Source organism: Balaenoptera musculus, chromosome 2 (genome assembly GCF_009873245.2).
Source record: "Balaenoptera musculus isolate JJ_BM4_2016_0621 chromosome 2, mBalMus1.pri.v3, whole genome shotgun sequence".
Classification (NCBI taxonomy): domain Eukaryota; kingdom Metazoa; phylum Chordata; class Mammalia; order Artiodactyla; family Balaenopteridae; genus Balaenoptera; species Balaenoptera musculus.
This window is the reverse complement of record NC_045786.1, coordinates 148,039,344-148,065,366: the sequence shown is the minus strand read 5'-3', so window position 1 is coordinate 148,065,366 and position 26,023 is coordinate 148,039,344. Positions and strand designations below refer to the sequence as shown.

General features: G+C 52.1%; 1 protein-coding gene across 6 annotated transcripts in view; it reads left to right on the top strand.

Moving 5' to 3' along the window:
• LTBP2 (latent transforming growth factor beta binding protein 2) overlaps nt 1-26,023 on the top strand; it is a 100,499-nt gene that overhangs the window by 17,945 nt on the left and 56,531 nt on the right. For all 6 annotated transcript variants that reach the window (XM_036843387.1, XM_036843385.1, XM_036843390.1 and 3 more), the window contains exon 3: nt 2,574-2,820. In XM_036843387.1, the coding sequence (XP_036699282.1) occupies nt 2,574-2,820 (247 nt within the window). The remainder of the gene's footprint in view (nt 1-2,573; nt 2,821-26,023) is intronic.

Here is a 26,023-nt window from a genome sequence, read left to right as displayed (position 1 = left end):
GGGGGAGTGGAGAGAGAGGAGAGGAGTTTATGCTCCAACCCCATAATGCAGATGCTTGGCTCAGAACAAAACGCTTGAACACTGTAGTGAGGAAATCACTTCCTGCTGAGACTTATGAAGACAACACAGAGGAGGATACAAATGAAGTTGGTGAGAGCTGGCTCTGAAAACCCAGCACTTGGAGGCCCTTTCTTAGCAGACCTGGCCTCTGTGCAGTTTCATAAACGATTGGTCCAGAAAGCTTATCTTCCCAAACGGGTTTATTTCTGCCAACAAGTCTGACTGGTTTGGAAGCCTTTTAGAACTTTTATCAACCACAATATTACGTGCATATGTAAATGCCAATTTTATAGTTTCCCCCCAAACACCCACTTTCTGTGAGCTATTCATCATACCAGCCAAAGTCTGCCAACCCTTGTCCTCATTGAGGACCTAACCGCCTGGGGGCAAGGGGCTTCCATGATTCTGAGAACCCCCCCACCTGGCAGAGTTTCCTCCACCCAGGGACCAGCCTTGTTGTCTTTGTACGTCCGGCACCCAGTCTGACCGAGAGAGGGTGCTCACTAAATGTTTGCGGGTGTATTGGCGAATAAGGCAGAACCAGAAGTAAGCGAGTCTCAGGAAGACATGGGCTCGGCTTGCAGGATTTGGGGTCTTGGGTTTCTAGAGAGAGAAAGATCTTACTGTTGAAGTCAAGGGTGGGCCATCCTTGGGGCCCAGGAGGGGAAGGACAGAAGCTAAACTGGTTTTGAAGGCTGTCTTAAGGGCAGGGACCACCCACGCAGAGGTAGAAGAGACACGGAGACTGGGAGGGGCTGTGTGACCTTCCCCTTGCCCATGCCAGGCTTTGCTGGCAGAGAGGTGTGGATCTGAGGGGCTGGGAGTGATGTAGCATCTGTGGTCCATATGGGAGACCACTCAGGCCCTCCCTTTCTACTCCCTCCCTAAAATAAACCAGGGCTGACACCTGTCCTGGGCAAACCTGCTTCCCCAGTGTTCGCTGGCCCTGGTTTGGCTACAGGGCTGGCCCCAGCAGACCGTGTCTCTGGTGGTGGTGGTGACAGTGGCCTGGCGGGTGGTCAGATGGGGGCTGACTCCGCTTGGGCAGGTGGAGTGGCAGCCAGGTGATAGGCCAAAATCCTGCCAAGGTGGCAGTTTGTGTTTGGGGAAGTGCTCAGGTTTACAATTCTCTCACACAGTCTGCTTACCTGGAGGCCTGGGGCTGCCAGGAAGGGATGCCCAAGCACTGAGGAAAATGCTCTAGCCTCAGGATCTAGCTCATGGTTGGAATCCTGCAGCGAGACCTATGATTTCCCCACTCTCCCCTGAGTAGACAGGCTGCCCTTGTTTGACACGATGCCCAATCTACTCATCCTTGCTGTCTCTGGTCAGCATCACCACCTCCAGGAAGCCTTCCCTGACTTTCCCTTCTTACCTCAGCCTGGGTTAGAGACTCTGGCCGACACTTATCACATGACCTATGTCCTGGCTTCCATGTGAAACAGGACACTCCTTGAGAGAGGGATCCTCTTTACCACAAGCCTCACACCTAGTGAGTGCTCGGTTAATGTTCACTGAATGAATGCAGGAGCTGGTAAACATCCTCCCTCAATCTAAGATTGACTGTATGGGCTTTGGAGAGAGATGGGTTTGAGGGTCTGTGGTCTCCACCACCAGAGCCAACCTGGGATGTGCAGCTTCCCAGGCCAAGGGTGCATTCGGAGGCTGACTTGAAGCCAACAGATCCCTTTTGCTTCATCATCAGCTCCAGGACAAGGTTTAGAGATGGTTCAGCCCTGCTGGGAGGTGGTGGCGTGGAAAGAGCTTGGGCTTTTCCATCAAACAGACCTGGATTGGATCCTCAATCCACCATTGCCTAGCTGGGTGACCTCAGGCACATCTTTTAACCACTCCGAGCTTCAGAGTCATTATTTGTAAAATGAGAATCATAATCACACTTGCTGCATAGGATTGTTTCAAGCTTAAATGAGACAGTGTATGCAGAGCACAGTTCCTCGCATGTTGTAGCACCGAACAGATAGTAGCTGCCATAATAAAAATAATATTGATTGTGCCATTGTTAGGCATATGCTAGGAGTTAAGGAGGCAAAGAGGTGTAAGGAACAGTCGCTGCACTTGAGGGTGTTGACCGTATAGTTAGGGAGTTGAGACACATACATAACAAACCCGTCACACTGACGGTGGCCTATAGGGCATGAGTGCTGTGCAAGGTGAGCACTCGTCCTAGTTGTTCAGAGGAGGGAGCAGTTGCTGGAGGTGGGTCATCAGGGATGGCGAGGGGGCCTTGAGGGAACAGTAGGACTTAGGTAAGTGGAGAGGAAAGGGAAACAGCTCCAGGGAGGGGAAGCAGCACACACAAAGGCAGAGAGAAGAGGAAGCCGCACCAGCAGGCCAGGTCCCCAGCTGGACAGACAACAAAAAGGGAGCGCTTAAGTATACGTACAGCACAATGTTGGGTGTTCTGCCGGGGGTGCCAGTGTGACGGGTCACTCAGTCCGTGATGGGTTGTCCAACGCCGACAGGCGACCCTCACCCTCTCCCTGTCTCTCCAGCCGTGTGCCAGCCGCCCTGCCAGAACAGGGGCTCCTGCAGCCGGCCCCAGCTCTGCGTGTGCCGCTCCGGCTTCCGCGGAGCCCGCTGTGAAGAGGTCATTCCTGAGGAGGAATTCGACCCCCAGAACTCCAGGCCGGCACCCCGACGCTCAGCCGAGGGGTCTCCCAACCTGCGCAGGAGCAGCGCGGCCAGAGAAAGCACCACAGCCAGGGCGCGGCCACCAGCACCACAGCGGCCGCTGGCCAGGTGAGTGCCCTCCTCAGTGGGGCCTCCGGTCTGGGGGCGCAGCCTCTCTGGAGGGGCTTCTCCCTGCGGCCCGTTTGGTGAAGACCCTGGTGGAGAAGGCCAGAGAGTCCTCCTTTCCCCCCTCCTGCTCTCTTCCCCTTCCCCTGAACCCACCAGAGGGGCGGCGAGCAGGGGAGTAGGTACGGGGGGTTGACACAGGCTCGGGCAGGGTGCACAGTGGAGGTGGGAGGGAAAATCTTTACTCTCCAGACCCCGGGAGAGAGCTGAGGAGGGCACATCCCTGGCACCAGGCTCTCTTGTTTCGAATCCTGGTGTTGCCACTTCCTAGGTGGGTGACCTTGGGCAAGTTACTTATCTCTCTGATTCCTCATCAGTAAGTTGGGGAAAATGGTGATAATCATAATCATGGTATTGTAAGGGTTATGTTAGTTAATATGAGGAAAATGCTTAGAACAGTGCCTGGCACATAGTGAACTCTATAAATGTTTCTCCTCCGCCTCCCCCTTCTCTGCCTGTGGTCCCTGTGATGCAGGAAGGACTCCTCTGCCAGAAAAAGCCCCTTCAGTTCCGTCACCACCAGTGCTAACCTCTCTTCTCGGAGGGGCAGCTGGAGCATGTAGGGGAAGGGAGAAGATTAAAAAGTGGGAAGGGGTGTGTTCATGGGCAGGATTCCCTGGCCTGCTTGCCAACCAACCTGGCTAGACATTTCCTAGCTCAGGACAGGAAATCTGAACTTTGTAAACTGGTCCATTTCTGGGGGCTGTGTTTTCCTTTTGGTTTTTCAGGTAGTTTTTCCATTCGCTTCCTACTTAGGAAGTTCTTTCTGAAATGTTTGAAACTTGTCTTGCTGAACTCGGGGGGGAAAAAAGGATTTACCCTCCCAGAGGAAGCTGGGAGAATCAGGGAGAAGAGGCTGACCTCGAGGCCAGGTCCCCAGTGGGGAAAGCTCAGGAGAGAAAGGAAAGGAGCTCAAGGCTGTCCAGCAACTCTGAAGGGGGAGGGGCGATGGGGGCCGGGGCAGACCAGGGTCTTGGTAAGGGGGTTTCCAGGGCCCTGGCCACCCAAACAAGCAGGTGGTTTCCGGGAGCAGCCAGGAGCAGAAAGAACAGAAAGATGAACTTGGGCCAAGGCCTAGGGAGCCCCAAAGTTAAAACCAGAAGAGCCAAACTCTTTAGCCAAGGCCTTAGGATGCTGGGGCAGAGATGGGGGGTGGGGCAGAGCTAAGGGCCAGGTGGACAATGCAGGGGGCAGGGTGAACTGCCTGGAATTGACTGTGACCAGTTGGGCAGGGCCTGAGCCTTGTTCTCATTGGTCCCGGCTCTGGGTCCAAGGTGGGTGGGCCTGGTGTGAAGGCACTTGGAGGAGCCCCAGAGGTGGCAGCTCCAGGGCCAGCCCCGGGGCAGGGTGGGAGCAGAGTCCTTCCAGCCTGGCTTTCCCCCTGCAAGCTCTTGTTTTGGCTTGTGGGATTCATTCGTTTTATGATGCATTTATCCCCTGTGTGCGTGCACAAGTGAGTGTTGGGGGGGGTTGCTTGGCAGGTCATTCTGTTCCTTGTACCCTTGAGCCAGAACTCTTTTGACATCCCCTGCCCCATCTTCCCAGCCTATCCCGCTTCTATTTTTCAAGGCCCAGTCCTGCTTCCTCCAAAAAGCACCCCCTCCCTCATATCCGCCAGGCTCTGACCCCCTGCAGCGCACACGTGGCACACACATCGCTGAGTCTGCGCCCTGAGTCTGCAATCAGACAGTGTGGCCCGCGCCCTGGAAGGCAGCGCCTCCGTCTCACACTGGATTTCCCCACAGTGCCTCCTGCAGTCCCAGCTTGCAGGAAGTGCTCAATCTGCATTGCTTTCTGTCGCTCGCTCCCAACGGAAGACTTACCTAACCAAGGGCCCATTTGGCCCCGAACCCTCATCCTGCCCTGGAACCAAGGGCACCACCCTCAGTGGTGCTCCGAGTGCGGGAGGACGGGAGGCTCCGTGCTTCCCCAGTGTCACGCTTTTCACTCTGCCTCGGGACAGTCTGTGCATTTGCGCACTGGACCAGGAGCTCCCTGAGAGCAGGGACTACTGTGTCCTCCTCTTTCATGAACGTGTCCCTGGCACCTAATACCGCACCTGGTACCCTGTAGGTGCTCAGTCAACACAAGTTGAATGAAGAAATGGACGAGGCTCGATGCTGGGCGGGGAGGAGGCTGAGAGGGAAGGAGGACCAGCTCTGTGAGGCTTCCGTCCCCCGGCGAAGGTCCGCTGTGTGCGAGAGGCAGGGGAGGATGAAGGCCTGGGGTGAGGTCTCCGGCCCACAGCAGGGCTGTCCTTTTTGAGCTTCACAGACTCCCTGGCCATGGGCTACTGTGATGTTTTTAATGAGCTGCAGCCTCCAGGCCAGCCCAGTCTCTCTCTCTCTCTCTCTCCTTGTCTCTCTCTCTCTCTCTCTCTCTGCCTTGGCGCCTCAATGCCATGAAATCTGGGAAAGTCCAAGCGGCCCACTGTTGGCCCAGCTGTGTTTTGCTTTGGGAGGCCAAATCCCACTTGCCTGGTGGTGTCAGACATTTCCTGTGAACTTGGCCAGCTTTCCCAAGCAGCCGCTGGACTCTCTCCTGATGGCAACTTGGACAGGCCCTTGGTGTCCAGATAAGGGAGTGACATAAATGCAGAGGGCATTCTTGGCGGGGGGCGGGGGGGAAGGTGCAAAATGTCCAGGGAGGAGAGACACTCACTGCAGGGACTGGTGATGGCCAGAGGCCATCTTCAGGAGAGCACTAGACAGAGGCCAAGAGACTTGTGTCTCAGAAGGAAGATGAGAGGGAGGGGTCAGGAGAGTCTCGGGCAGCAGGCAGCACGCCCTACAGAGAGCCAGACGTGGATTGATGTTGTCCAGCTGCAGCCTGCACTGGCCGCGGGGGCCTGCAGACTCCCTCCGAGCCCGGGGTTCAGACTTCTTCCCCAGGCTGGGCAGACAGCCTACCCCACCTGTGGAGCAAGAGCGAGGCAGCTGGGGAAGGGCCTGGAGAGACTGGGGGAGGAGGTGGTTACGACAGTCGAGGACCAGCAGGCCTTGGAAAACAGTGCTTTACACCCGTGCTTCTCAGACTGAAACAGGCCTGCGAGTCACCTGGGAACGTGTTAACAGGCGGCTTCTGATTTGGCAGGTCTGGGGTGAGCGTCTCTAGCATGGTCTCCGGTGATGCCGATGCTGCTGGCCCGTGAACCACCCCTGGAGGAGTGAGGTTCTGAGCCTGGGCTTCGGATTCAGAGAATCCTGGAGTCCAAGTCTGGATTTACCAGCTGTGTGACATCAGGCAAAACATCCTAACATGTGCAAAATATCCTAACATCTCTGAGTCAATAGTCTCCACCTGGTAGGATCGCAGAGAGGATGAAATGAGACCATTTGAGTAGGACACTTAGTAGGGTGCCTGATATGGGTTAGTGCTCAATACGTGTTAGCCATCAGCAGGCTGGTTCTCTTTGCCATGAGGACTTGTGTGGCAAAAAGCAGACAGAAAACTGGGGTGCCTGTGTGTGTGTGTGCAGACCTGCTCTGGGGAGAAGTTAGAGCCCAGGCCCAGTCTCAGGGGTGGTGTGATCCAGCAGTAGCACCAATAGTGGTTTTTGGCTGGCTTGGCTGTTCCACCAAGACCATCTCACCAGCCCTATGGGGGAGGGGGGGAGGGAGGTGTCACAACAATTCTCCGAATGGGAGGGACCTCCACTGGGTTTACTCTAGGACTAAGGAGGACCTAGAGGTGGAGCCCTGGGGACATCCTCAGCGGGCTTGATCAGCGCTTGGACAACAAGGGGCCTGGAGGACAGTGTTGCGGTGGACAAGCGGGGCTGGGAGGGAGATGTCTGGGAAGCTGTGGGCCCCATGATCGTGGCTCTTAGCGGGCTGTTCCCTGAGAAGGCAGCTGCCGTCAGCCTTCTTTTTACTGTCCCCGTCGGTCTCTCCCTCTTCTTCTCGATCTCCTCCTCCCTGCACACCCCACAAATTTAGCTGCTTAAAACAATGCACATGTATTATCCCACAGTTCTATAGGTCAAACGTCTGACACGGGGCTCACCAGGCTAAAGTCAAGGTATCAGCAGGGCTGAGTTCCCGGAGGCTCTAGGGAGAATCTGTTTTCTTGCTCATTCAGGTTGTTTGTTGGCAGAATTCACTGCCTTGCAGTTGTAGGACCGAGGGCCTCACTTCCTTGCTGGCTGTCACCTGAGGGCCATCACATCTAGAAGCCACCCACATACCTTGGCTTGTGGCCACTTTCCTCTCTTCAAAGCCAGCAACAGAAGGTGAACTCTTCATGTTTTAACTCTGCCCTCTGCCTCCCTCTTCGGCTGACTCTCTCACTGACTCTTCTGCCTTCTTCCACTTTTAAGGGCCTATATGATTACATGGGCCCCCTGATAACCCAGGACACTCTCCCCTATTTTAAGGTCAGCTAATTAGCAACTGTAATTCCACCTGCAACCTTGATTTGCTTTTGCCATTTATATACATATTCAAAGGCATAATACCGGGGGACAAAGATCGCGGGGGTCAGCCACACCCACACACTGCAGCCCACGCCAGCTGGGACCCTCCATCTGCAGTGTAATAGCTCCTCTTATCAAGGGCTTGCCACAAGGGCGGCCCTACATGAATGACCTGGCCCCCAAAACCTTTCTGACATCTCCAACATCAGCTCTCACCACTCGCTCCCCTCATTCACTCTGCTTCTGCCACACTGGCCAACTGGTTTTTCCTCAGATATGCTAGAGATGCTCCCACCTCAGGGCCTTTGTACTTGCTGTCCCCCTTCCCTGGAGCCCTGTGTTCCTTTCCTAGGGCTGCCATAACGAATGACCACAAACAGAACGGCTTAAAACAACAGAAATGTATTCTCTCACAGTTCAGGAGGGCAGAGCCCAAAATTAAAGTGTTGGTAGGATTGTTCCTTCTGGAAGCTCCGAGGGAGAATCTGTCCTATGCCTCTGCCCTAGCATTTGATGGATCCCTGAAATCCTTGGTATCCCTTGGCTTGTAGCTGCATCACCCTAATCTCTGCCTCTGTCGTTACATATCGTGTGTGTGTGTGTGTGTTGTGGGGGTATTCTTTCTATAAGGACACCAGTCACTGGGTTTAGGGTCCACCCTAATCCAGTATAATCTCCTCTAACCCTAACTAATTACATCTGCAAAGACCCTATGTCCAAATAAGTTCATATTCATAGGTTGGCAGTTAGGACTTCAAGAAACCTTTTGGGGGGTCGGAGACCCAATTCAACCTACATTAAACCCTCTTCCCAGATACACACATGGCTTGCTTCCCTCCCCCCTCCAGGTCTTCGCTTCTCAGTGGGAACCCCACCTGTGCTCACCTGATTTTACACCGCACACCCGCAAACACTCCCTACTCCTATCCAACTATTTTGCTCCATAGCACCAACGTCTTATGAATTTTACTTATGTATTTATTTCTTACCTCAGTAAAACGTCAGGCCCAGGAGGACAGGGCTGTAATCTGTTTTCTTTGCCAATGTATCTCCAGCACCTCGAACACGACGGGCCCAGAGTAGAGTGGAGTCAAGCCGGCTGAGGGCAGCTTGGCCCTCTCCCCGCGGTCTCTCCTTTACTCTCACAAGCCCTGCAGTGGGTTCCCAATGTCCCCACTCTGCTGACAAGGCTCTGAGGTGGGAGCGGCCGCCCCCTCGGGGGGCCTTTGTCAGTAGGGAGAGGGAGGAAGGGCAGGGGCACTAGTGCAGCTCCCGTCGCAGGCCTGGCCTCGGGGGTGGGTGCCGGGCCACTGGGTGCGGGTGGGTGGCATAGGACTCGCCTCCCCAGCAGGACCCGGCATCGTTCAGCCCCACGTCGTCACCGCTCGGGCCCTCATGGGCTTCCCAACGTGTGACCTTTAACCTGCTGTGGCGGAGGGTGAGGCCACAGGTTTCCTGTGGGAGTGCGGCCTCCCCTCACCCCCAGGCCTTGCCAGACCTCCTGCAGGGGGTGCGGGGACTCTGCCCCAGGGGTGGTCTCTGCCAGTCTGCACCGGGAGCCGCCGCAGGGGGGACCCAGGCATCCTTCCTGACAGAAGGGCAAGCCATTTGCCCAGGAGATGGATGACCTAGAATCAAATGAGGTACCTGGGGAGAGGGCAGCAGGTGCAAGGAGGCGACCCCGGCGTGTGTGCCGGGGAAGCGCTGGGCTTTGGAGTCAGGCAGCATTTAAACCCTCCGTGTCCTCACAAACTAGTCGTGCAAGTCGCTTCGCCTCACTGAAACTCAGGTTCTCTGAAGTGGGAAAGCTGATGCTCATCTCAGAGGGTGGTTGCGAGAATTCACTGAAATAACGCACAGAGAGAGGTTAGTGGGGTGTCCGAAAAATGTGAAATGTCTTCCCGTACCTGCCTACTCCCCCATGCCTATGACAAATCAGTGAGATACCCCATTTGCCAGAAGGAATTTTCTTCTCCAACCCACAATCTGGGCTTATAGATGGGGAAACTGAGGCAGGATGAAGGTTGGCAGCTAGATAGTGGGCCTGCCCTGGGAACCCAGGAGATCCTGACTCTGGGCCAGTCTGAAGGCTTGCTGGGGTCCTCTGAGCCTTGCTCCAGCTGCAGCCGCCTCCCTCCCACTCCCTTCCTCCGCCCTGGGCTCCAGCATGCTGCCACACGCCTTTGCTCGTGCCTCTGGGCCACGTAACCCCCTGTAGGTCCTCCCTCCTCCTCATTCCAGTCCCTCGGACCCAAGGCTATTCTCCGATACACTTGGGACCTGATGAGAGACCAACTCATGCTAGCAAATCTTGGAAAAGTCCCTTGTCCTCCCTGGGTCTCAGTTTCTATATTTGTAAATCAGAAGCAACAAGTGGATCTTCTCTGAGGTCGAGAGTTAATGGTCTCAGACTCTGACCTCCAGCCTGGCCATTTTCCATCCCCGATGGTGAAATGTGCTTACTCCCCCTTTACTCACTTCCAAGGTCATTACAAGGACACGTGATGCCTTTCACCAGGGCAGACCTTAGCTCTCCCTGACGGTAAGCCTCAAGTCCCTTGGCAAGGCTGCAGTGGGGTTAATCAGCCTACATCTTTCATCCTGCGTCACCCCCTTCCTCAGGGCCACCAAATGGTGCCTCTATGCTGGGTTGACTCAACCCTACAATCCTGACTGAGTCAAGCTTTCAGGACCTCCGGGGGTTGAACGCCTTCCTTCATTTTCTTTTCTTTCTTTTTTTAATCTTGTATTTTTCTGATTTGTTTTTATAACTCTGAGCCCCAAGCTTGCCCCCTGGGGTTTTTCTGGAATTCCCCAACCCTCAGGATCTTCACTATACTATTTTGAAAAGATTTAGAATCAGGATACCCAATTTGGTTTCCAAGCTAGGCCACTAACTAGCCTCGTGAACTTGGGCAAGCCACTTAACTTCACTAAGCCTTAATGTCTCTATTTGTAGAAAGGGAAGAATCATTCTTTCCTCTCTGGGAGGTTTCACCCACTAAAACAATGTGGGTGAAAGATTGCTTTGTGAACTGTAATGTGCCTTGCAAATGCTGGTTATTGCTGTTATTTTGCAGTCCTGACAGGGCGCTGGGATACTTACTTATGCCTTCTGTACATGCCTGGGTCACTTTCAGGAGTAGCTCCTCACTGAGGCCTTCCCTGACCACCTTTGTAAGGTTTTAACCTTAGAATTAGCCTAAGCCACTGACCACAACACTAGGGGATGTGCTTCACATCATAGTCTCTGGGACGGGTACACCGCAGTTGTGCAGTGCACAACCCGTGCCACTGTATGTGGTGACCCTGAATCTGGCTATTTCCCAGGAGAGAGATGTCTCCTATTTTCCTATCAGTTAATATTATAAACCCCCAACTTGAGGGTGCCCTCATCTGGTTCACTTTTTAATCTCCACAGTGCTTTCTATTTTCCGCTTCCTAACATAACATATAATTTAATTATTACGTTTATTGTGTATTGTCTGTTTTTCCCCAAGTACAGTGTGAGCTGATTTGTTCACTGACATATCCCTAGCTCCTAGAATAGTACTCAATAAATAATGGTAGGCACTCAATAAATAAATAAACAACTATCTACTGAATGAGCATCCCTGTCACCATGTATCCTCTGTTGCTGCCTGGAGCAAAGAAAGCTGGTCTCAGGTCCCTTCCCTTCTGAGCTGACACTCAGCCCATCCCCTGGCATGTCGTTGATCAGGAAGGGGCTGTCCCAATCCTCCCAACAGGTGGGTACCTGCTTACCCTGTGCCCCTTGGTCTCGGGGGTCTGGAGCCAGGCAGGCGGAGAGCAATGATTCTCTCCTGAGGGTGACTGGAGCACAGCCAGAGCAGGGCTTAGCAGACCCTTAGGAGTTCCAGGAGTCTGTCAGGGGATGCAACAGCTGTAAAGGGGTCTCCTCCCAGTTTCTTCTATCTCTTGGGCCTTAGAAGAGTCCCATGCCTGCTCTTCCCTGGGGCTGCGGGTTTGGAAGAAGGAGGGCTCAAAGGGAAGTAGTCAGAGGGAGTAGTCAGAGGCTCACTCATGGGCCTCCAGCCAGAACAAATGGAAAGGGTTTTGTTTTCCCAAGTCTGAAGTCACAGAAGCCCTGCTGCTGCTTTCTGAAGACAGTAGAAGAGAACTGTGTCTCAGCTGAGAGCTTCCTTCACCACCATGTCCCCCTCCCTGCTGTTTGCAGAGGGTTCTAGAAACATGGCCACTTAAAGGTTTGTGTAGGGTTCCTTGGCACTTAACCCCTGCCAGCCCCACCCATCCCTGCCCAGCAGAGACTGCTTGGAGTCACGGGGTGGGTCTGAAGCACTCCATTTCCACCGAGGAGGAGAAGGAGGCAGGCTGTGTGTGCTGGACCTTTAGGTCCCTGGACACACACCAGGAGATGTCTGTCACATTCATAGTCTCTATGACAGGTACTCGAAGAATTGTGCAGTGCACAGCCTGTGCAGCTGTATGTGGTGACCCTGGACCTGGCTTCTTCCCAAGAGGGAAATGTCTCCCATTTCCCCCGCAAAGCATGTTGCTTCAAGGCAGTCCTCTCCAGCTGGGTTTGGCTGCTGAGGCCCCTCCTAGGTTTCTCCGAAAGGGACGTGGACCTCTGGACTTTGTAGAGTATTAACATGCACCTCTCCAACCCACACAAATACCTGAGGCCCACGGAGCTCAGGGCCACAGCTGGCCTTAGGGTACTTGTGTGTGAAAACAAAAAGACACAGGTTCTGGGTGGACGCAGTCTTGCAATGCTTTCGCTTTCGCTCTAGGCGGAGAGAGCCTGACAGAGGCCGTGAGGAGGGAGGGGCCGGTGTGCCTTCTCTCCAAGCAGCGGAGCCTGCAAGCCTCTTCCTTCCACCATGCTTGGCCCAGGGCAGACACTTCTGGGTCGATGAAGAGGCCAAGCTCAGGCCTCTTCATGCTCAAGGGAGAAGGGGGCCCAGGGCCTTCTAACACCTCTCCGCTCCCCACACAGGGCAAGTGGGCAGATTCCAGGGAAATGGTGTCTGCTTCCTACATACTTCTCTTCTCTTCTTCCCTCTCGTATTGAAGCTTGAAAGTGGACATCTGGCCTGAAGTGGCCCCGAAATCTCTGATGAAGACTGCCTGACTCCCTTTTCTAGGATAATCCCAGAGCTGAGGATTCTCAGGACCCTCCCTAGGTTGGGTTCCAGAGAGGGCCTCCCTCCCAGCCCAGGCCTGGCCCCAGCCCTCTACAAATCTCTGAGATGAGAGCTGTTCACCTCCTATTTGCCCAGAGCCAGCAGCCAAGTGATGGAGAAGCCAGGAGCAGCTTCGTCTTCTAATTCTCCTTTCTCATCATCACCACCAACAGGATTTATTGGCTCCAGGCCTCGTGTAGGTGCTCTGCCCTCCTGGTTCACCCCACACCAAAGTCACCAGCTCAGTTACATGAGGCAAGTGGATGTTGCACAAATGCCTCTGGCCAGTTGTGTTGAGTCCAACGAGGGGAGGACAGATGGAGTGGGATGTGGGATGTTCCTGCCGCTGGGAAGGGGCAAGCTCCCAGGTGCGGAGGGCAGAGGGAATCCCCATTCTCCCCACAGCCCTGATCTTAGCCTCCCCCGGTGGTTACAGTGAGGAATGTTTGGGTTACGATGGGTGGGATGAAGGTTGTGGTCGAGGTGACTTTCTAGTTCACAATAGGGTGGTGGTTTGGTTAGATTGGAGTGTAACTTTAGTGTGGTGTTAGAACGAGGGTTCAACCTTAGGACTGTGGTTAGGGCGGAGCTAGCGTTACGCTGGAGTAGAATTTAGGACTGTGGGATTTCTGAGTGTGGTATAGTTGTTATTTTAACCTACCATTGATGGAGCTTTATTGAGTCAGCCGGCCCTACTGTGCAAAGCACTTTACAGGCACCACCTCACTTGATACTGGGGACCATACGGCATAGTGGTCATGAGTCAGACCTCAGCTTCATCTGATTCTGTTGCTCCCCAGCCGCTTGACGTTGTGTGAATCTCTTCACTTCCATGAGTCAAAATGGATAAAGCACTGAGTCACATAGCTAAGGGCTCAACACTTGATAGCTGAGACTCTTTCCTTTCTGTATCAGTCAGGGTTCCAGCAGGAAACAGATGGCACGCTCAGTGAGGACAATTTGATAAAGGGTCTATTTGCAAAGGTGTGGACAGGGTCAAAGGAAACAACAAGGGAAGCAGAGTATAGGGAAGCCCTTAGCCCTGCAGGTCTAAGAGACAAGGGGTCAGCGGTTACTGGAACCCAGAGTAGCTCCCGCCACCGGAGAGGACCACAACAGGGCTGTGACCTCTGGCAGAGGAATAGAGCCACCACTACCCACAGTGGCCCATCAGGAGGGAACTGGAGGATCAATACCTCCACTCCGTCTGCTGCCCTCTGCCCTCTTGCTGGGGTCCCCTGTGGGCTGAACAGGACTGGAAGACAGAGGACGAAGGAGCCTCCTAAGGCCCAGAATGGGGCAGAGAAAGGTCCACAGAGGCAAGTGGAAGATCTCCAGCACCTTAACCAATCCTCACAAGGATCCTATGAGGAGGATACTCCACCAGGAGGAAACTGACAGGAAGGGCCATTCTAGCCCAGCTCCACTCAAAACTCTGGAACCTGTGCTTGTAGCCATTTTGCTAAGTAGCCCCGAGAGCATGTGAGCTCAGGCCAGTGCAGAGCAGCAAGCTTGGCGTGGGAGCTGCTGAGGACTGGGTCAGGCAACGCATCTCGTGTCTTTTCAGGAAACTCCAGAAAGCTGGTGAGAGCCTGGAGGAGTTGTTGGGGCATTAAAACGTTAATGTATACAGTTTCCAGCATCCGACAAAAAAAAGTAGTAACAATGAACATTTTGAGCTTGTGGCTGTACTGACCTAAGTCCTCTAGGATTTTTGTTTGAAAGGAAAGGTTAGGGAGAGTTGAAGCCAGAAGGTAACAGAAAGACAGTCAATGCTCTTTTTCAGATGCCCCAGGGGGATGCCCATCCCATCCGGTTGCTTTGTACGGAACTGTGACTGCTCAGTGAATGTAGCCCTCTGGGGTAGGGTGTGTGTGTGTGTGTGTGTGTGTGTGTGTGTGTGGAGAGAGAGAGAGAGAGAGAGAGAGAGTGGGTGGAAAGCTGTGCAGAGAGAACATGCCTCAAAAATCATAATGGAGATTTTTCAGGCCCTGTGAATTCTCCTTTTGAGCTCAAGGTTTTCAAATATGTATCAGGTTTCACCCCTTGTCTGGGATGCAGAGGAAGTGTCTGATTTACGGGTCCAGTAGTTTTTCCAGTTATGCAATCTGTAAATCTGCCATCAGTTAATTAATTTGCCACTGTCAGAAAAGGCACTGTAAGCTTCCCAGGTGAAAATCACTTTACCAAAGTAAAGTGCTATTATGATAATATTAATAAAAAAGGGACTGTGAAATGCGTACTTGTTTCCACTTGTGGAATTAACTGAATCAATGTCTCAGCATTCCTCCTCCAATCACTGGCATGCACACATGTGCACACACACACCCCACCTCTGGAGAGCGGCTAAGGAGGAAGATTTAAGCCTTGCAGTGTAATCTCCCAGAAAAGGATTAGAAAGGGAAAATGGGTGAAATGCAAAGTTATCTGATGACTGAGGTTGTAAGATTGGCGGCTTAGGACCCAGAGGGGTGTGTCTGCGCGTCTATTTGTCTGTCTGTCTGCAGATGACATAGTGAAGATTGCTAAATGATTTCCAATAACAAGATATGAAAACACATAGTTCCTTTGTTAGCCACATAGCTGTGGTTTTGTGTCCGTGATTCAATGTGGAAGTGAGTAGCTGCGACAGGCATTTTGTGGGGGTTTTTTTCCTTCTTTTTTCTCCTAAAAAAATATTTGTGAAAGGTCTAAAATTCAAGGAAGTCCACTGCTTTTTGAAAAGAAAAGAAATCCCCATTCCTTGCAAAATGAAGATCGCAAATCAAAACCTCTGGAGATACCATATTTCTGCTTCCAGCCAGTCGCCCACGCTCGGTTTCCTTCCGGAGCCTGGGCTCCTCACTGCTACCTACGGTGTCCACCCCAGGGTGCACCCAGCCAGCGGGGGGGGGGGGGGGGCGGCGGGAGGGGTTGCATCAGAGGCCTCTGGAGGGAATCTGGTACTCCAAGGGGTGGGGGTATCCTCTTGAGACCCCAGCCAAGCCACACCCTTGAGGAACAAACTGATTCCAAACTGATTCCACATTTCTTTCTTTTTTTTGGAGGTTCTTGGGTCAAGGTCAGAGCCCATACAGCAGGCAATAGTGTGTGAGGGAGCAACTATGGCATAATTGATGTCTTATTGTTAGATAAGTCTGGGTTTGAATCTCAGCTCTGCCATTTAATAGTTATGCTGCCCAAAGCAAGTGATTTAACCTCACGAGCCTCAGTTTTCTCATCTGTAAGATGGGGATGCCCGCCACTAATAGAATTGTCGGGAGGATTTACTAACATATGTAAATGCATATACACACCTTTTAGGTGTCCTATGAATGGCACCAACTCTTATTTGTCCCTAGACTCTGGGGTTACCTGAGCCCTTTGTTTATAGCAACAGCGGTAACTGGAAACTCTGAGAGTTTCCCCAGACCACTTGAAGGTGTTTCTGGCTCTGGTGAGGTTTCCTATCTTAGCCAAAGGTGAGCAGCATGTTGGGGAATGTCATCCACCAGAGGTACAGAGCTCAGGCCTTGAGACCCCATCCCAGCACCTCCCTGCCCGGTGGTGATAGTGGGCAAGTAAACAGCTTCTCTGTGCCTCAGTTTTCTCTTCTGTAAAATGGGGAATGATAGTTTTTATAGCATAGGTTTGCACTAATCAAGTAAAGCATAAAAAAGTCACACTCTCAAGCGTAAAGAGCCTAGTAAAAATTTTTAAATGAAGTGCCTGTAGCAGGTATATGGCACATATTGGTTGGTAGGTTTAGGATGAACGAAGCCTTCTCAGATTGGGCCCCCAGGTCTTTTAGAAATCTCCTTTTGTTTATGGTCCTGGGGAAGAGTTCCAGGCCCTGGAAGAGCAGGCTGGCTGAAGGCTGCCAAGACTTTGACCAGCCCCTGAGAAGTATATCCTTGACCCAGGCACCAGCTGCCTTTGTCTACAATGGGCCTGTCCGGGTCGGGTAAACTCATCTGAAGTCACAGGCCTGTGTTTGCCGTCCTATAAGGCAGGCCAGCTAAGCTGTGTGTGTGTGTGTGTGTGTGTGTGTGTGTGTGTGTGTGTGTGTATGCATGGGCACGCCCGCCCGCCAGGGGTTGGGGGAACATGCATGGAAGGAAGATGGGTCCCAAAGACCACAGGCTGGGAACTCGGGGTTCAAGAGGTGGGCGTCTCATGGCCCATTTGGTGGTGGTGAGACGTACCAAGTTCTTCATGGCTTTGGGAAGTGGTCCAAACTCAATCCCCTCAGCCTAAAGATCTCTCCTCTGATCTGTAGCACTTTCCAGGTGCCCACACGCCCTGACTCGTGTTTTCTTTCCCTTCACCTCTTCACCTCTCCAACCACTTCCTTTTTTCACCTGCTTCTTTGTAACTCATGCAGCAGCAGCTTGTGGCGAGAGTGAGGGTGCAGTGCTGGGAGGAGTGTGATAGACCTGGTTCGAATCCTGGGTTTTGCCATTCGTGAGACATGTGAGCTAGGGCCAGAGACTTACTGTCTCTGCACCGCAAGTGCCTCACAGGTGCTGTGGGGATAGTGAGAGCCGCCTTGCAGGGCACTGGGGACCTTTCTAAAGTGATGTTTGTTCTGTGCCTGAGTTTCCGTAAACAGAGCAGTTACTTGAACCAGTGGGTGTGTGTGGAGTACTGTGGCTCCACAGACTTCACTGCCTCACCTCTGCCTCGCCCTGGGGACCACAGATGCCCTGAGAAAACGTCCGGGGGGCGGGGGTGGGGGAGGAGAGCACTCTTGGCCAGGCAGCCGGGCGGTCAGGGTGGGTGGGAGCTCCAGGGAGGAGTTGTCCATGATCGCCTTCCTAAGAGACCATTTTTAACCTTGTTCCTTCCTGGTAAAAACACCTTCCTTCAAGGCTTCCCTTTTATACATGAGACCCAAAGGATAAGGCTCTAAAGCTCAGACCCAAAGCATAGCTCTCAAGCCACGATATAGTGTAGAGGTTTAGAGTACAGGCTCGGGAACGAGATGCAGATGCAGGCCTCCTGTGTTGGATTCCCAGCTCTGTTAGTCATTGGCTCTGTGACCTTAGGCAAGTTACCTAGCAACTCTGTGCCTCACCTGTAAAATGAGTATAATCATAATACCTACTTCCTCATATAATGATGATTAAATTAGTTTATATACATAAAGTGCTTAGAACAGTACCTGGCAAACAAATGTAGCTATTTGCTGTTATTTATGGTCATCCTTGGCCCCTCCTTTTTTCCCTTTAACCAGACACACTTCCTTACCCCCTGAACACCATCACCAGCACATTCTTGGATTTGTCCCTTTGCACTCATGGTTCTCTCGGCCTTGGGTGGACTCTGTCCTCCCCATGCCTTCCTCCAGCTAACATCACACAACTTCTAGAAAGTCTTCCCCAGGCATCCAGACCCAGGGCTACACCTGCGTAGGGAGGCCTGGAGCATCTTGGCCAGGCAGCTCACCTGACTACCTGCTGCTTTTCCACTCTTGGATTGTAGGAAACACTCATGTGCAGGGTCTTCTCCCAGGACCACTGTGCATGGGAGGGGGGGGGGGGGTTGCACCCTACACAAAGGTCAGGAGATGAATGGGGCTAAACTCTAGCCTACGTTCCGCTTGCCCAGCCCTGGCACCATGCTACATCAGCCTGAAGGAAGCAGGGCAGCCTCTGTAAACTGGCTGCCCAGGGCCCCTTTTCTAATCCACACAAAGGAACCAGGTGTGCTAGCCCTCCCCTGCTTCCTGCCTCCCTGCCTGGACTGTAAGCCCTCGGTGGGCCAGAGGCTTTTCCCTCCATGCCCATGTGGGACCACGCACCATCTGAGTGCTCACAAGTGGACCTTGGAAGTGGCTAGATGATGAATTCATGACATCCAGGTTCCCCCACAAGCTGACAAGTCTTCCTGGGGGAACTTGGAGCCAAAGGCTTCAGACTGCTCATTGGCCCTGGATGGCTGTGGAGTGGGACCTGGCCTGGGCTGGGGAGATGGCTCCAGTGAGGCCAGAGCGCTGGGAGCCACAGAGTTCAATGTTCAACGTGATGACTATCTGGGGGGCGGCAGTTGTCTGCCCAGCGCTGTGATGACTCCGTGAAGGATATAAAGAGGGTAAGATCCAGTCCCCTCCTTTCCCCTCTCGGGGTCTGTATCCCTGGCCATGCTGCAGCCCTTTGGGTGGTCTTGCTGGGCCCAGAAGGAGGCAGAGGAGCTCCTGGAAGGGCCCTTTCTTTGTCTCCTTCCTGGCTGGAGGGAGAGGGCGATTGCTCGGTGGTTTGACACTTGGACAAAATGACACTTACGTAGAAAATGAGGGGCATTTCCTGGGGCCCTGGGCAGCCCTTCAGGGCACCTTCTCCTCCCTTCTCTGCCCCCTGAGTTGCCCTAGGTGTGATCCCAGGGCCTAGACAGCCCACTTCAGCTTCCCACCCAGCACCCTGGCCCATCCAGGACAGAAAAAAGGCAATGCAGAGTCTCAAGGAGCAAGGGCTTGGCGGCCCGTGAGGCAGGCCACTCAGTGGAAAAGCGTTCGCAGCTGACCAAGGCATGAGGGGTCTGGAGGGTGGAGAAGCATGACGAGGCTCAGAGGGGTCTCTGGACACTTGGGACACTGAGGCAGCACCTACGTAATGCTGCTCTAGAGGTGGGGGCCAGGCCTCAGGCCCGGGCTCGGCATCCCACAGACAATGCCCCGGACGTGCAGAGCTCCACCAGCCTCCGCCTCTTATCTGCCTGCAAGGAAGCGGGGTGCTGTGTTCTCTCCCCAGCTGCTGGGCGAGCAGAGCAGGGTGCGGTTCTGGGCAGGCGAGGCTCCCGGGTTCTGCCCCCTCCCCACCCCTCAGCCTGGCAGGGGCGTCCCCTGGGGTCTGTGAGCCCGAGCTCCGGACCTCTCAGACCTGGATGTGGCCACAGAAAAAAGCTAAAGGCACAGACCTCAGAGCAGGGGGATATGACTCACAGGTGGCCGGCGGGGGCAGTTTGGGGGGGACCTCAGGCAGACCGGGGAGGCCGAGGGGGTCGGGCAAGTGGGCACAGCAGGACCGGCAGCAGGAGAGGTCTTGAGACACGTAGGGGAGGCCAGCTCTCCGCCCTTCCGGGAGGGCAGCAGGGTATGAGGGTCCCAGTGTTGGGGATGCCGCAACTGTGTGCCAGGCAGCGGGAAGGGGCTGGGTCCCCCAGGACCGCCCCACTGAGCATGCCACCCCACTTGTCTCTCAGATGTCACGGGCCCAGAGCCCCGCCCTGAGCAGGAATGTCTGCTGCTTCCTTTCTGGCATGGGGTGGGGAGATGGAGGGTTAGAGGCGGGGACCCAGCTCCTCGATCCCAAGGACAAGGTGCTCAGGCCTCTCCAGGGACCACCATGTCGCCAGGCAACCCTGGCTTTTTTGACATCCTTCCTCAGGCCATGCTGAAACCTGCTCCCCTGTGACCTGGTCCTGGGTCCATGTCTTCTGGAAATCCAGTCTCTTTCCTGCCACATCCTCAGGACAGCAAGGTTTAAAAGGGTGCTGATTCCCCTGGGCCAGGACAGTCAGGGAACCCACGTGCCTGGGGGCAAAGAATGCAGTGAGGGTAGCCAGGGGAAACTTTTAACCACATAGCCAAGATAGACTTTCCGGGTTCAAATCCAGACTCCTCCATTTTCTATGCTGTGCTGTCCAATGCAGTAGCCATCAGCCACAAAGGGACTATTTAAATTTAATTTAATGTAAAACTCAGTCACACCAGCTGCATTTCCAAGTGCTTCAAAGCCACAGTGGCTAGCAGGTAGCATATTGGATGGCACAGACTATAGAGCGTTTCCATCGTCACAGGAAGTTCTATTGGACAGTGCGATTCTAGATGAATGACCTTGGGCAAGTCCTTAACCTCTCTGTGCCTCAGTTTTATTTTCTGAAAAAATGGGGTTAATAACAGTACCTAGCCCCTAAGGTGGTTGCAAAGATTAGATAACATATGCAAATAGAACAAGTAATATACAGCACAGAGTTAGTGCTCAGTAAATGTTCATTTTTACTGTCTAGGACAAGAGAGGCAGAGTTCAAGTCGTCCCCTCCTTACGGTGACACCTGGGAACCCATCAACCTGGCACCTCTGATACCCAGAGGCTGGGGAGTGATGGCTGCTGTCTTAGCCCAGCCTGGGCCACACCTGCTCAGGCCCCCAAACTATGCATCACCTAGAATCAGCAGGCTCCTCGCTTTGTGCCAAGGCCATGGTGTCCCCTCCTCTTCGCCCACCAAAGCTGGGTGCCCCCTTGTTCCCTGCCGGGGCAGGGCAGGTTTGCAGCGGGGGCTGGAGCGTGATGTCTGGAAACACTACCTTGGGTCCCTGGGGATTAGGCACTAGGGCCACCTGACCGTGGCCTGGGCGTGAGGCCTGCCTGGCCAGCGAGGAGGAGAGAGGGAGCAGAGCTCTGCGAAGGCTTCCCCCTGCCTCTCCAGGACCCAGATTCTCAGGGGAGACTGAGCCACTTGGGAGGCGCCAAGGTGTGTTCACCTGTAATGAGCTGGGCCTGCAGTCACGGGAAGGCCAGGAGCAGGGATGGAGTTCAAGAAACGCCCTCCTGTCTTGGTGCTCTCTCCCTGTCCCCTCCTACCTCTCTGACATCTCCACAGCCTCTTCCTTGGTCTGCCCCTCAAGGGTTGTTGCTCCCCAGACCCCCTCCTCTGCCCTTATTTATTCTCTCTTTACTCCTGTATTTCTCAAAGTGTTTCGGTGTCAGAGCATCTGGCAGTCATAAGGAATACCATGAACTATCAATGTAATTAATTCCATGATTAGAGCTGGGAACAGTTTTACTAGCAGAAACTATGATGATCGTCTGTGTGTGCAAAATAAAAACCCGCTATAGGCACACGCACGTAGCCGTGTAGAGAGCAAGCTGTCAAGTGAAGTGTGATGGGCTGTTGCCACGTTTTCCCGTCAGTATTCCTTTTTGGCTTGCCATTTGCTTTATCGCACGCTAGCAGGCAAGCGGCACCAAAGGTTGGAGACAAATTTATGGGAGCAAAGCCTAACACGGAGACCAGTCTGTTCGTTAACACATTTCCCTCTTTGAAACTGGCAAGTGTCCAGAGCAGAGTCCAGCAGTGGAACTCTGAGTCGTGGTTTGTTATGAATACTCTCCCTGAGTAATATCATCCCTGCAGCCCCACCTCCCCACCAGGACTCCCTTGACTGTGTCTGCAGTCCCAGCCTCTCTCCTGAGTGCTACCTCCTGGGTATTTCTATCTGGAGATCCATCCTGAGGCACCAGCACTCACTATGTCCCAAACTGAGTCACTTCTTGGATCACTCCTTGAGATCTTGGCTCTTGGAATGCCCTCCACCCATTTGTCTAAGCCACAGCTGGGAACTCTCTATGTATTAAATATCCCTTGAATCCCTATCCTCTTCTTGGTCCCATCCTTGGTCCCTGCTAGACTAGAGCACAGCCAAAGCCTTCCAGCTGGCCTCCAGCCCTCCCCTCTCTGGTCTATCCACCACCAGGTAATCTTTCATCAAAGTAATAAACATTTGAAAAGGCCCATCCCATCATGTCCTAGACCTGCTTGAAGACCACCAGCATCTCAAGGCTAATGTATGGCTCTCCTTGTACCTCCACACATGTGCTGGGATGCTGGTTCCTTTGCTCAGTCTCCACTGGAGCAGAGAGGGTAAGAGAGTCTTTGCCACCCTTGGACCTGGATGCCTGGCACGTGGCAGGCATTCAGTAAGTGCTTCTTGAATGCGTGAAAGAGGGTGGGCTGCTCCAAAATCTCTAGGGACTCCCTTTTACCCATTCAGTACAGCCCAGACACCTCCCTGATATTTCAAGTCCTCCACGATATGGACCAGAACCTATTCTTCTTTAATGCCTCACAGCCTCAGTGAAATGGCGATAGAGAAATGACAAACGGTGGGGTGGCTTGAGGATGAACTTACTTGGTTTGGTAACCTGGCTTCTGCACTTAGGAGTTCTGCGACCTTCAGCAAGGTATAGAACCTCCCTACCCTCTGTTTTCTTGACTGTAAAATGGGGGATAATGTATATCTAACTCTTAGGGTTATGGAGAGGCTTTCATGAGATAATGCATGTGACACGCGTTGTTGGCATGCAGCCTGGCACAGTACAAGCATTCATTGAATTGTAGCACCAGTTTCTTCCCCATCCATCCACTTCCCACTCCCCCCCCCCAACACACACACACACACACACAGGAAACCACTTATTAATTCTCAGGGTATCCTTCCAAGGTTGCTTTATGAATATGCAAATAAATTCATGCTTATTTTCTCTATTTTTACACAAAAGTTTACATGCCCCACATCAGGAGTCAGCAAACTTCTTCCATAAAAAGCCAGATAGTAAATATTTTAGGCTTTGTACAACATATGGTGTCTGCAGCTACTCAGCTCTGCCACTGTAGAGCAAAAGCAGTTTTAGACAATGAGTGTGACTGTGTTCCAGTTAAACTGTATTTATGGAAACAAATTTGAATTTCATATTGCTTTCTCATGTCATGAAATATTATTCTTCGTTTGATTTTTTCCAACCATTAAAAAATATAAAAAACCATTGTTAGGTCACAGTCTGTACAAAAACAGTCGGTGGGCCAGATTTGGGCTGTTTTTTCACTTTTCTATATATCTTGGAGAGCTTTTCCTGTGGATGTAAAAGAGCTGAATCTTTCTGTTTTGAGGGCATAGGACTCCATCCCGTGGATGTCTCTTAGTTTGTTTAACCAGTCCCCTACTAAGGGACACTTACATTGTTTCTATTCTTTTTTTTTTTCTTTTTTCTTTTTTAAGACTTGAATTTGCCATATGCTGGCAATTATTTACATAGCATTTACATTGTATTAGGTGTTGTAAGTAATCTAGAGATGATTTTTAAAGTGTACAGGAGGATGTGCATAGTTTATTTACTTATTTATTTATTTTTTGGCTGTGTTGGGTCTTCGTTTCTGTGCGAGGGCTTTCTCTAGTTGTGGCGAGCGGGGGGCCCCTCTTCATCGCGGTGCGCGGGCCTCTCACTGTCGCGGCTTCTCTTGTTGCGGAGCACAAGCTCCAGACGCGCAGGCTCAGTAGTTGTGGCTCACGGGCCCAGTTGCTCCGCGGCATGTGGGATCTTCCCAGACCAGGGCTCGAACCCGTGTCCCCTGCATTGGCAGGCAGATTCTCAACCACTGCACCACCTGGGAAGCCCTGTTTCTATTCTTTACAAAATATTTTGCTATTACAAAACAGTGCTACTATGAATAATCTTGTTCATCCATCATTGTGGACGTTTACAAGTGTCTTAGGTCAGATTCCCCTAGAGGTGGAGCTGGGACGTGAATTCAGGTGTGTGTGTGATTTACTGGGGGAGGGCTAAGGGCGGGAGGGAAGCAGAATGGAAAGGCAGAAAGAGCCAAACAAGGATTGGTCCCGGGAAAATCAAGCCAAAGCCTAACAGAGGGCGGAGCTTGGACAGTTGTCCCACCTTGAAGCAGGGAGGCGGGGCTTTTAAACTTCCGGTTCAGGCAGTCATTGGCTTCGTGGTCATGATGGTGGGAGGAGCTTGTCAGGTGGTTGCCTTCCGTCCGGAGCACAGCTCAGGAGAAGACAGTGTGGGGTGCACTGGCCGCAAAGGAGACTGGGCAGGGCGGCAGCAGCGCCTACCACAGCAGGTGTATCTGCAGCACAGCCTCGGAGGTGGACCTGCAGGGGCAAAGCATTGATGCATTGCGGTGTGGATAGACATTGCCAAATTGCTCTCCATATGGGCTGTGTCGACTTACATTCCTACCAGCAACATCTGAGAGTGTCTGTTTCTGCACAATCTCACCAAATTAGTCTATTATTAAACTTTTGGATTTTTTGCTAATCTGATGGACTGAAAAATGCTATCTCAAAGTAGTTTTCATTTGCACATCCCTTCGAATGAGAAAAGTTGAGCCTATTTTCATGTGTTTAAGAAACATTTGGGGCGGTGGGAGCACCTCAGCTCGCCACCTGGGGACCCGCGCCGCGCTCCCCGACCCCGCCCGCCCGGCGCGCATCCCCCGCGCCCTCCGCTCGACGGGGTTATAATTGCCTCTCACCCCCCGAGGGGTTATTTTGGGGGTGGTTGGAGGTGGCAGCGGAGGCGAGGAGGGGAATTTCCTTGTGTCTCCTTTCCCGGGAGGGGGGAGCGGCATCGGAGGCCACGGTTTCCAGGGTCCTTACCTATGGGAGGAGTACTTCCTTCTTTCCATTGACATCAAGCTTGGCCATGGGACTTGACCAAAGTCAATGGAAGATGAGAAATGATATAGGTCATGTCTAAGAAGAAGCTTTGGAAGCCAATGCATGAATTTACTTTTGCTCATTTTCCTCTGCCACAAGAAAAACAGGTGCCAGATAAAGGCTTTTTCTTTTGCCAGGATTCCAGAATGAAGAAGATACCTGTAACCAACCCAAAGTCAACGTAACAAAAATGAGAAATATATTTTTGTTCTAGTAAAACAGTAGTTCTCAAAGTGCTATCTGTTGAGCCCAAGACCCTTTAAGGGTTAAAACTATTTTAATAATAATACTAAGTTCCTTTTTCATTGTGTTGACAATTGCACTATGGTTCATAAGGGATGGTGGGGAAAACTGCTGGTGCCTTAGGAAAAATCAGTGCAGTTCCTTCAAACTGTGCTCTTTGTCACCATATATTTATAGTAAACAACAAAAATTATACTTGAGAATGTACTTGATGAAGCAATGAAACATTAATTTTTAAAAATCTTGATCTTGAAAAAAAAAGGAAACATTTGGGGTTTTTTTTTCTGTAAACTGTTCATATTCCTTTGCTGACTTTTCTTCGAGGGCTATTAGTCTGTCTTTTCTGTTTCTAGGCGCTCTTTAAATATTATGGAGATTGGTTCTTTATCGTGATATGAATTGCACTTATTTTTACCATTTTGTCTTTTGTCTTTTTACTTTGTTTAAAGTGGTTTTGGCCAAGCAGAGGTTTTTGATCATAGGGTTGGTTGTTTGGACAAGTAAATGATATGTTATGTAAAACACCTAGAATGATGTCCACTACTTGGTAGGCACCGAATGGATGTTATTTTCCTTCCCTCCCTTCCCTTCCATTCTATGCTTTATCCAACTGTGCTCATTATCCTTCCTTAAATATGGCCCATGCTTCCCACCTTCACGCGTTATCTTATCTGGAATGTCTTCCTCCTCATTTTGGACTGTGAAATTCCTCCCCATCTCTTAAGCCTCAGCTCAAATGTCATGGTGCTGCTTACATCTGAACTCCTGTACCTCTGTTAGCCATCAGAGTCTGCCTTGGATCCTAGTAATATACACACATTGATCATGCTTTTCCTGAGCCTCAATTTCCTTATCTATAAATTGGAGTTGCTGGGGAAAATAGAGATTTATTTTTATTACAAAATAATGCATGTTTACTGTAAAACTGTAAAAAAAAATCTTTTACTGAAAAAAATCTAAAAATATGGAAACATAAAGTTTAAAACAGTAGTTACACATACATAGGCATTCGCATCCCCAAGGGGCAGCCACTGTTTACAGATCCTTCCAGACCTTTCCTATGCCTATATAAATACCTGTAGGGGGAGAGAGAGAGGTTTTTCTTCA